At 34.9% G+C, this 12403-nt stretch overlaps 1 protein-coding gene across 1 annotated transcript in view; it reads left to right on the top strand.

The window, feature by feature from the left end:
* The window catches only part of Polq (DNA polymerase theta), a 107355-nt gene that overhangs the window by 53387 nt on the left and 41565 nt on the right, over nucleotides 1-12403 (top strand). Inside the window, exons 13-15 of the mRNA XM_027936100.2 lie at nucleotides 5792-5985; nucleotides 7137-7261; nucleotides 9102-9345. Of these exons, the coding sequence (XP_027791901.2) occupies nucleotides 5792-5985; nucleotides 7137-7261; nucleotides 9102-9345 (563 nt within the window). The remainder of the gene's footprint in view (nucleotides 1-5791; nucleotides 5986-7136; nucleotides 7262-9101; nucleotides 9346-12403) is intronic.

A 12403-nucleotide genomic window follows, 5' to 3' on the forward strand; every position in this document is an offset into this window, starting at 1 on the left:
TTTTGAATGTAGCCTAGTGAGTGTTAGGTACTGTCATTATGGTTTGACTAATGATGTTGAGCATCATGTACTAATTGGGTGTTTGTATGTCTTCCTTAGAGAAATACCTAAATAAGTCCTTTGCCTATCTTATAATTGAGATGTAAGAATTGTTATGTATTTTGGATATTGATGGATGATTTGTAAATATTTTCTTCTTTTCTGTGGGTGGTTGTTATGGTTTTGAAATGAAACATCCCCCAATAGCTCATGTGTTGAAGTCTTGCTCCCCAGTGTACACAGTACAGAGGTGGACCTTTTAGGAAATGACTATTGGATCATGAGGGCTCTAACCTTACCAGTGGATTAATCCATTTGATGAATTAATCATTTGGACTATTGGGAGGGATTGGAGGTTGTAGGAGGTTGGCCCTAGTAGAAATGACTGGGTCCTTGGTGGTGTGCCCTGGGGACTATATCTTATTCTCTAGCTCTTCCTTCCCTCTCTCTTCTCTCTTTTTGCCTCCCTTTGCCATGATGATCTGCTTTACATCAGGCCAAAGCAATAGATCTAGTCAACTGTGGACACAACCTCTGAGACTGAAATAAAAATAAAATCTTTCCTCCTACAAAATCAATCTTTCCTCCTTTAAGTTGTTTTTCCCCAGGTATTTGTCACAGTGATAAAAAGCTCATGGTGTTTTTTTGTTTGTTTGTTTTGTTTTTTGCATCAGGGATTGAACCCACAGGTTCTTAACCACTGAGCCTTTTTATTTAATTTTTAAAATATTTGAAATAGGTTCTCACTAAGTTGGTTAGGACCTTGCTAAATTGCTGAGGCTGGCTTTGAACTTGCAATCCTCCTGCCTCAGCCTCCCAAGCTACCGGGATTACAGGTGTACCACTACACCTGGCTGTCTTTTTGTTTTTGATTATGTCTTTTGAGACATAAAAGTTTTTTTTTTTTTTTAATTTTGATGATGTCTCTTGTTGCTTGTGCATTTGATGACATAGTTAAGAATTCACTGAGTAATCCAATGTCAAAAGATTTATTCCTATTTGTACCTTTGAAGGGTGTGATTGTTTCAGCCCCTATATTTGTATGATTCATTTGATTAGTTTTTATGATGGGAGTAAAGAAAGTGTCTAATTTTATTCCTTACAATGTGCATATCTGGGGGTCCCAGCGCTAGAGCTGAAAATACTATTCTTTCTCTATTGAATTGTCTTCTCATCCTAATTGAAAATCAGTTGACTAGAAAGTGAGGGCTTGAGCTGAGGTGTGGAGAGGTGGCTCTATGGTAGAGTGTGTGCTTAGTCTGTGCAAGGCCCAGAGCAATCCTGCCACCCGAATTGAGGGCTTATTGTGGACTTTCAGTTCTAATTAATTGATTGATGTGTCTATCCTTATGTTCATGTCATCCTGTTTTGGTTATTGTAGCTTGGTAGAGAGTTTGGAAATAAGGGAGTATTTGTCCTCCAACTTTGTTTTTTCATTTTCAAGATTTTTTTTCTAGCAATCTATAATAGTAAAATATTCTAGATTACTTACATTTCCATATGAGTTTTAGATGATGTTGGATGATTTGTAAATATTTTCTTCATTTCTGAGGGTTGTTGTTATGGTTTTGAAATGAAACATTCCCCAAATAACTCATGTGTTGAAGTCTTGTTCCCCAGTGTTAATTTCTGCAAATCTAGTTATATTTTGGTAGAGATTGTCTTGAATCTGTAGATCAATTTGGGAAACATTGTCAACTTAACAATATTAAGTATTTGTTTCCATACACATGGGTTGTCTTTCCATTTATTTAAATCTTTAATTTCTTTCAAGTTTTACAATTCTTTTGTTAAATTTATTCCTACATATTTTATAGTTTTTGAAGCTTTTTTTGTTGCATCTATTATAAATGGAATTGTTTTCTTAGTTTGTTTTTTGTATTATTTATTAAAATTACATAAAATGTTTCCTTTTGAGTATTGCTTTTGTGTCCTGTTATGCATTGAATTTGAAATATTATCTCTAATAATATTTTGTTGGGTTTCTTGGGATTTTTCAATATTTTATTGATAGGATTATATCAGCTGCAAATGTAGATAGTTTAGCTTCTTCCTATTTAATCTGGATGTGTTTTATTTCTTTTGCTTGCTTAATCGACCTGGCTAGTTCCCCTAAATGTGGAATAGCGATGGTGAAAGCAGTCATCTTTGTCTTGTTCTTGATCTTAAAGGGAAGGTCTTTCACCGTCAGGTACGTTGACTGCGGTGTTTTTGCAGATTGACTTTATCAAGTTAAAGAAGTGTTAGATTTTGTCAAGTTTTTTTTCCCCTGGATTTATTAAAACCACATGGTGTTTGATTACTGGGTATTCTAATAATTTTGAATTTTCTGGAGCAGTCAAGTTGGTCATATTGCATAATGCTTTTTTATATGTTGCTAGGTTTGGTACTATTTTGTTGAGAATTGTTGCATCTGTATTCATAGGATATCTGGTCTGAGTTCTCATTCTCATGATGTCTTTGGGTGGTTTGAAGATAATACTAGCTTCATAGAATGAGTTAGAGTGTTCCCCCCCTTCTGATATTTTTGAGAAGAAATCACCAAGGATTGCATTCTTATATAAAATGTTTGTTAGATCACTAGTCAAGCCATCTGGGCTTGAGCTTTTCTTTGGAATAAATTTTTTGATGATAAATTCAACATCTTTACTTGTTATAGGTCTATACAGATTTTTTTTTTTTCTTGAGCCAGTTTTGGTAGTTTGTGTGTTTCCAGAAAATTTTCCATTTCATCTATGTTATTCAATTTGTTGGCTGTGAATTGTTCACAGAGCTCTCTTATAATCCTGTTTATTTCTATAAGATCAGTGACAGTTCTATTTCCCTTCCTTTTTTCTTTTGGTGTTATTATTGTCACACTTGTTACAAACCTAACAGTACATTTGCAATTTATATCATTATATATCTTTAAAGAAGCTGAAAGAAATATATACTTACAGAGTTTGTTCCGTTAACATTTCTATTTACCGTTTCTTTTGATTTATTTCTACGCATTTGAGTTATCATCTTTCATCATTTCCTTAGTCCAATGCAGCTTTGCTTCCTCCTGCCTCCTTTAAACTGTTATTGTCAAATAGTTTGTACCCATGTACCTATTATGGTCCATCATCTTTATCCTTCCCTCACCACCTTTCTCTAGGTTTGGCAATACTTCTATTCTCTACTTCTTTGAGATTATATAGTTGCTTTTAAAAATCAATCAAGAGGAGAAAAAGGAATTATGCACTTTAATAATCTTTTTTTTTATGTAAGCACACAGTTATCTTTATTGTCCATCTTTGCGTTTAGAGTAGAATTGAAATACTGTTTGGAGTTATCTTCCTTCAACCTGAAGAGCTTACTTTAGCATTTAAGAAAAGAATGCTAGTAAAATTTTCTATTTTTGTTTATCTAAGTATATCTATTATGTCTTCAGTTTTGAAAGACAGTTTTCTCAAAGTTAACACCAAAAAAACTCAAATAACCCTATCAATAAATGGGCTAAGGAACTGAACAGACACTTCTCAGAATATGATATACAATCAATCAACAAATATATGAAAAAATGTTTAATATCTCTAGAAATTAGAGAAATGCAAATGAAAACTACTCTGTCAGAATGGCAGTTATCAAGAATATAAATAACTATAAGTGTTAGTGAGGATATGGGGAAAAAGTCACACTCTTACATTGCTGGTGGGACTGCAAATTGGTGCAACCACTTTGGAAAGCAGTATGGAGATTCCTTAGAAAACTTGGAATGGAACCACCATTTGACCCAGCTATCCTTCTCCTAGGTCTATACCCAAAGGACTTAAAAACAGCATACTACAGGGACATACCACATCAATGTTTATAGCAATACAATTTACAATAGCTAAATTATTGAACCAACCTAGATGCCCTTCAATAGATGAATGGATAAAGAAACTGTGGTATATATATACAATGGAGTATTACTCAGCATTAAAAGAGAATAGAATTATGGCATTTGCAGGTAAATGGATGAAGTCAGAGAATATCATGCTAAACGAAATAGGCCAATCCCCAAAACCAAAGGCCAATGTTTTCTCTATTATGTGGCTGCTGATCCACAATGGGAGGGGGCAGGGGAAGAATGGAGGAACTTTTATTGGATAGAGGGGTGTGAGGGGAGGGGAGGGGGCATGGGGATAGGAAAGATGGTAGAATGAGAAAGTCATCATTATCCTAGTTACATGTATAATTGCACAAATGGTGTGACTCTACATTGTGTACAACCAGATAAATGAAAGTTGTGCTCCATTTGTGTACAATGAATTGAAATGCATTCTGCTGTCATGTATAACTAATTAGAACAAATAAAAAAAGAGAAAGTTTTCCTTTATCTAAAATTCATGGTCGATAGGGTTTGTTTTCTTTCAACAGTATAACTGTGTCCTCTCATTGTCCCGAAGTTAGCTTTTAATCTTATTAGGTGTCCATTGTATATGATGACTGGCTTTGTTTTCCTTGCCACTTTCAAGATTTTATCTTTTAGTTTTTAACATTTTGACTGTGATACATCTTGGGTGGATCTCTGCATTGGAGTTCACTGAATTTCTTAGATATGCACATTAATAGTTTTCATGAAATTTAGTATGTTTTTAGCCATAATTTCTTCAGATGTTTTTTTCTGTTCCTTTCTATCTCCATCTACTTTCATTATGCATGTGTTGGCAAACTTAAAGTTTACCATATTTCTCTGAGGCTTTCTCCATTGTTCTTCCCTCTTTCAGATTGCATAATCTCTACCAATCTATCTTCATGTTTGCTGAAGCTTATGTCACTTGGGTATATGGTCAAGCTCTCTATTCATTTTAGTTATTGTATTTTTCAACTCCAGAATTTCCATTTGACCCTTATTTTATTATCTTCTTTTAAATATTTATTTTTTTAGTTGTAGTTGGACACAATACCTTTATTTTATTTATTTATTTTTATGTGGTGTTGAGGATTGAACCCAGGGCCTTTCACGTGCTAGGGGAGCCCTCTACCACTGAGCTACAACTCCAGCCCCTTGACCCTTATTTTAATAATGTTCTCTTTATGCATGCTTTCTGCTTGACGAGCCAGTGCCATCATGCAGTCTTACTTCTGTAAGTATGGCTTTCTTTTGTTCTTTGACCATACTTATTGCATCTGCTTTGAAGTCTTTGTTTATCCTAACATCTGGACTCTCTCATAGGTATTTCTTTTGCCTTGCTTTCTCCTCTGTGTTTGAGACACACTTTTCTCTTTTGCTCATGTGTTATAGTTTTTTGTTGAATCCTGGACATTTTAGATAAAATATCAACTCTGAATATTGATTTCTCCTTCTTTCATCTCTTCTTTCTGTTTTACTGATTCTTTCATGGCAATTACACAGAATACTTAAGACTGTACCTAGTGTATGGTATTGTGATTAAATGTGTGTAAGATTAAAGTTGTAGGATCTATAAAATCCAGTTTGTTTGCATAGTGGTGTCTTTCTTTTGTCCCAGCAGTGAGTTGTTCATGAGTAAAGTTGTTTCCATTTAAATGAAATATATCACACATTTTTATAAGTCCTGAGGCCTTTGTCTTTATTATGAAATTTGTCTTTATGGATTTATAATTTTGTTCCTTTTATAATGCAGTAGTGTTTTTTCCCCCAGTGCTGACTATTGGACCCAAGATCTTGCACATGGTAGGTGAGTGCTCTGCCACTGTGGCACATCCCCAGACCTCTGTAATGCACTAGTTTTGGCTAATGCCTGATATTTCTTCCCTTTAGGTGACACCTATGTTTGAAGATTGGATTACTATTGATTGGTATCGATTTTTTTGTTTATGGGAAAAGTTGCCAACTTCTATGAAAAGGGTGGCAGAGCTAGTAGGAATTGAAGAAGGATTCTTGGCTCGCTGTGTGAAAGGCAAAGTAGAAGCCAGAACTGAAAGACAGCACCGGCAAATGGCCATCCACAAAAGGTAAACATAGTTGCTTGAACTCAGTGTGCTTCACCCAGTGTCTGGCTTAAAGCCAACATCCATTTGTTGTGGTAACTTTAATTGTCAACAAAATAAAAATTTTTGCTAACTATAGTAAAATTTTCAGTTTCTTATGTTTACTGAATTTATAAATATTTTAGTTTCTTCTTGCACCTTATACCTTAGCAACCATTACATACGAAGCTCTTTTAGAATGTCTGATTTCCCTTCCTTTAAGAAGATATGAATCAGAACTGTCAATTTACTGTGGAGTCACTTGGAATTATGATTTGGGTACCTTAGAAGTAATTCATTACAAGTAGGAAAAGATACAGCAGATGAGGTAGAGAGGGAATATGGGAGGGGAGGGGAGGGGGGATAGTAGGGGATAGGAAAGGTAGCAGAATACAACAGTCACTAATATGCCATTATGGAAAAATGTGAATGTGTAACCGATGTGATTCTGCAATTTGTATTTGGGGTAAAAATGGGAGTTCATAACCCACTTGAGTCAAATGTATGAAAGATGATATGTCATGAGCTTTATAATGTTTTGAACAACCAATAAAAAAAAGAATTATCATAATGATAAAAAAAAATACAAAAAAAAAGACTTAGGTGGGGAAATTTTAGTCTTTTAGCTTCTTCGAAATATAATAAAATTATTTTTCTTTTATTATATTATTTACAACACATTCAAGTGTAAATTTTATAAGGATTTATATACTTGAATTACTTGTCATTGTTGCTTTTAAAATCAAAATCAGATTTTATAATCAGATTGTCATTTTATTTAAATGTGATTAGATGATCATATATCTATGTATCAAGTCTTCTTTTAATTTTCTGTGCCATTGTATTTTTTGAACCAAGTCTTATTCAAAATTAGCAGTATTGAAATATGAAGGACTTTTTTATATACTGACATTATTAGTTCCTTGCTCTGTACTGCTCATACTGATCCATGCCAACACTTACTTTGTAAACTTCGATCTGTCTTTGTCCACCAGCCTATTTCCTATTAGAAATCCTCCTGGAGTATTTAAACCCTCCATTGTCTTTGTGGTTCTTAGTTGCTTTGCAGCACACATTGTACTTTTGTAGTAGATACAAGTGATCTCTTACCATAATGTTGGTGATTTATTTTTTAGGTTTTTCACCAGTCTTGTGCTACTAGACTTAATCAGTGAAATTCCTTTAAAGGAAATAAATCAGAAATATGGATGCAATCGTGGACAAATTCAATCTTTGCAACAGTCAGCTGCTGTTTATGCAGGTCAGTTAAAGGGTTTTACATTTATTGAACACTGGATTTATTGAAGACTCTGGTTGTTAAGATTTCTTTTGTTCAAATTCCATTTTATTATAAGTCTCTCTAATATTGGTATAATTTTGTGTAGTTCCTGTTATCATCAGAAAATCTGAAACTATGGCTTCTCTGGCCTCAGCATCCTGTATAGAGAACTGCTAAGAAGCTGAGTGGGCCTTATTCCCCCTCTGTTCCTAAGGAACCTGTTGACTGTTCCTCTTCTTTTTGTTCTGTTTGTTTTGGGTACTGGGGATTGAATTCGGGGGCACTTAACCACTGAGCCATAACCCCAGCCTTATTTTGTATTTTATGTAGAGACAGGGTCTCGTTAAGTTGCTTAGTGCTTCACTGTTGCTGAGGCTGGGTTTGAACTTGCAGTCCTCCTGCCTCAGCCTCACGAGCTGCTGGGATTACAGGTGTGCTCCCCTGCACCTGGCCTGTTTATTTGTTTGTATTTTTAGTTTCCTTCCTTCCTTTATGCCTTCCTTCCTTTTTTTTTTTTTTTTTTTTTCCTGTTGAAAGAAAAAATAGAAGTGAAGTTATCATGGTCTCCCTTTTCTCAAAGTACTGATTAACACATATTGGTGAAAATGAGAATGTGAAACAGAAAGCATTTTCTGGACTCTTGTCTGACTGTTTAAATTATTATCTCTTCTTGTTTATTTCCATATTTTTTTTATTGGTGCATTATGGTTGTACTTAACAGTGGAATTTGTTGTTAAATATTCATATATTACACACAATATAGCAATATAATTGTTAAATATCATCCCCTAGCTTTTCCTCTTTCCCTTCCCAATATTTTCTCTTCTTTTAGGAAGTATTTGTGTGCCTTAGTATATGAAACCCATGTTCTCTGAGCTAGAAAACAAGGAATTCTGGGCCTGATTTTATCAGGGACCTTCTTTCTTAGGAAAGAAACACTGGGCTACTAGAAGATGTATATATTTACATGAGCAGGAGGTTTCATTGTGATTGAAGGTGTGTGGATATGAAGGAGTGCTGAGGGGAAGATGGAGGCAGTGGATGATGAGGGGGAGGGACTCTCTAACTCACTGGCATCAAAGATCTAAGATTGCCTTTAGGATTAATGTTCTCATAGGGAGGTGACTCAATGGCATGACACTTGGCTGCTCTGACCTCTTTATTTCAATTGGGTTTAGCTGTTTAAATGGCAACCTGGAATTTTACTCTTTGTAGTTCTTGTAGCAGTTGAGTATTTAAATCAGCTGTCTTCCTCTAGGTGGAAAGAGTCCCTCACTTGTATTTTAGAGTTCTCTCTTCCTTAAGTAATTTAGGAAGAAGCTGGATGCATAGGTGCATGCCTTTAATCTCCACTACTCGGAAGACTAGGGTAGGAGATCACAAGTTTGAGGCCAGCCTTAGCAACTTAGAGACTGGCTCAAAAAAAGGCCTGATGTAGTGCAGTGGTAACCCTGGGCTCAATTCCTAGTACTGCCAAAAAAGGAAAAAGAAAAGTAAGGCAGAGGGGAATGGACTACTGGGAAGGCTTTTTGTTTGTTTTGTGTTTATGTGTTCTGCCTCAGTTTTCAAATGTTAAATTTAGAATCAAGAATTAATGAGAGACAATTATTGTATTTAGCACATTTAGTGATCATTTTTCTAGGTCCTTAATATATGTCTGTTCTTCATTAACTTATCCCTTGGGCCTTGTGAAATCTTACAGTTCTGCGGGAAACAAACAAAAGAAGTACATGTGAAGAAATGGAGAATTTGTGTATAAGGAGCTTTTTATTATTCTGTTTTTATCAGTCATTGTCAATTTAACACTTATTCTATCACTTAGGGATGATAACAGTATTTTCCAACCGTCTGGGCTGGCACAACATGGAACTACTACTTTCCCAGTTTCAGAAACGTCTCACGTTCGGCATCCAGAGGGAGCTGTGTGACCTGATTCGAGTATCCTTGCTCAATGCACAGAGGGCCAGGTTCCTCTATGCTGCTGGCTTTCTTTCTGTGGCAGACCTTGCTAGAGCAGATGTTGCTGAGGTGGAGGTGGCTCTGAAAAATGCTGTGCCTTTCAAAAGGTGAGAAAGCCCCTTTATTTACATAGGGTTATGAAATGATAAGGTTATGAAATGTCATGTCAGATAATGAAATTATATAATGATAAGTATTAAAATATTTTCCTCTTAATCTCATGACATACTTGATAAATGGAAGAATATGTGGCTACTTTTTTCTCCTTGAGGATGACTTTTCATTTTGTGTATTTTATAAATATTGTCTGATTGAAAAGCCACTTCTAAAGGATCATAATTCTCTCCTGAAAAGATTGAATGAAAATACAGTACCAATGCTTTTGTTTTTGATGAATTTTCATTTTCATTACATATCCAGGGCTCATTGTATACTTTCTTTGGTCAGGAGCACTTTATTTTTTATTTTATTTTATTTTTTTTGTGGTGCTGGAGATCGAACCCAGGGCCTTGTGCATGCGAGGCAAGCGTTCTACCAACTGAGCTATATCCCCAGCCCCAGGAGCACTTTAAAATGCATTCTTTGCAGAAATTCTTTGGAAAACTAGTCCTTCAAAACATTTTGTGAGGAGAGGATTCCTTGACACATTTTTGTGTGAATGTGGGGTTTAACCAATACATTGTATGGGCTGGACTCAGCATATAATCAAGGAGTAACTTAATTATTTTAACTGTCACTGTTGGAACTCACTCCAATATGAAAAACCAAACACATTCATAACTATTTAGTTACTTTCTGGTACTAAAAGTTTTATTTTCAGGTACCTAAGAATGTGTTCTCAATCAAAGCATTAATCTCTTTTCCAGTTCAATGTTTCTTTCTTCCCACTCATCTCTGGCTTGATCCAGGGTGTGGAACTTGTAACACACGGGGGCGTAGTCTTTTGCTATCCTCTTGGATCTTACATATCTCCTTCTCTATGTACCCTTTCTTTTTGATAATCTTAAGATTTCAGGTGGGAAGAAGGGAGGTGAGGTAAAGAGGCAGAAAATCTTTGATGGAGGTATTTGTTTCTGTATCGCTGTTTGACAGGATGCTAGCCTGTGCCCATATTATGGTTCTTTCTCTCCTGGGGTATCTTTGATTTCACTACATCCTCACTAATGAGAGCCCTAATGCGGAAGAAGTTGCAAGCTGTCTGTATCCAAACCAGTGTTATAAGGAGGGCCATGTAACAGTGTAATCAAAGTCAGGTTTATGGGTTTGATGAACATGGGTTCTTTTTGAAAGTGTTTTCCTCCGGAAAGGCCTGTGTCTATCTCAAAGTAAGAATGCCCCTCAGAGTCAATGATCATTGCAAACACTTGTAGAACTTTAACTGTGATAAGCGTTTTCACATTATTATTTTTATCAGTTCTCTCTGGTTGCAAAGATCATTATATTTTTAGTGGTGTTTCAATTTTGTTTTTTCTCCTAAGCTCATATGGTTTTAGTGTGTGATTTTGTAGTGCCTGGGGTTTTTAAGGGATACATAGGGTATCATAGTAGAAATTTTTGGTCTCTCTCTCTCTCTCTCTTTTTTTTTTTAATTGGGCATTAGGGTTCTTTGTACACATTTGTGGTTATTTTAGGTAATTTAGTAATTTAAAAAGTTTTAACAATTTTGAAGAAAAATTTTTGGAAAATGCTTTCTACTTTTTTTGGGGATGTGGGGTGAGTACCAGGATTGAACTCAGGGCACTTGACCACTGAGTCACATCCCCAGCCCTATTTTGTATTTTATTTAGAGATAGGGTCTCACTGAATTGCTTAGTATCTTGCTTTTGCTGAGGCTGGCTTGAATTCACGATCTTCCTACTTCAGCCTCCTGAGCTGCTGGGATTACAATGCTTTCTATTTTTCAAAACAATATATTTTAACCTTTTCTTAATAACTTTGTCAAATTAGCTAGGTCCTTTGTCATTCTAATATTAATTTTGTTTATTGTACATTAGTGATATATTGCAGAGCTATTAAAATGTGTAGACTTTTAATCTGTTGTGTATTGTTACTGTGCTCTGTGATTTGTGATTTTGTTTTTCCATCATTTTCCTGAGTGTCAGGCTACCAGCTGATTAGCTGGTATTTCTCATTGCTGTCATTTTCAGCAGTCTACTGAAGTTCAGCAGCTAGGACACAAACACTGAAGGAGTCATTAGAGATTAAAGAACTCCAGCTTTTTGTGAGTTCACAAAAAGGATGGGGTGTCTGTTTTAGAATTAGATAGACTTCTTTGGAAAGTCTACCTAGAATGTGACTTAAAACCAACTTCTAAAAGTGCTAGTCACCTCTGGAGTTTGGTTTTCATAGAACCTTTGGAAATATGTACTGATAGTTCCTGGGGTAAAGAAAATCAGGTATGGAAAAAATCTTTACATGGTAACAACATGCCACAAATGATCCATTTTTAAAAAGTTCAGCTGAAAAACAATGTTGTTTGCAAGCACATCACTTCTATATTATAGTGAGGTTGTTGCAAAGGTTATACTTCTGAAAGCCTAGAACCTATATTGATCAAAATTAGTGATAGTATTTAGCAGGACAAATTAGTATTATGTGCATCATGTAATACCATGAGGCCATTGTATTGCTTTTTAATTTTTGTTTTTTTTTTGGGGGGGTGAGGATGATATTATCTCGTTATTCCGTGTTCTTTTTTTAAAAAAATTATTTATTTTTTATTTATATATGACAGTGGAATGCATTATAATTCTTATTACACATACAGAGCATAGTTTTTCATATCTTTGGTTGTATGCTTTTTAATTTTTTTATAAATTAATTCATTTTTAAGATTGACAACATTTGTATGTGTCAATTTTGAGTGTGCCCAAGGAGGAATTTATGATGTTCAACGTGTTCAACATGAAGTTTTGAATAGGTATATATTGTAGAATGCCTAAGTTGAAACAAAACATAAGTTTTCTGTCTTGAGAACACTTAAAAATCTACTCTCAGTGATTTTTTAAAGAATTCAATGCAGTAATATACAATACTCCTAGAATATTTATTACCCAAAATGTTGAGAATGAATTTAATCATAAAGAAACAAACTAAATTGGAATACATTCTCCAAAATAATTGACCAGTCCTTTATAAAGGGAAGGGGCATGGTGTTATAAATGA

This window comes from Marmota flaviventris, chromosome 8 (genome assembly GCF_047511675.1).
Source record: "Marmota flaviventris isolate mMarFla1 chromosome 8, mMarFla1.hap1, whole genome shotgun sequence".
Lineage (NCBI taxonomy): Eukaryota > Metazoa > Chordata > Mammalia > Rodentia > Sciuridae > Marmota > Marmota flaviventris.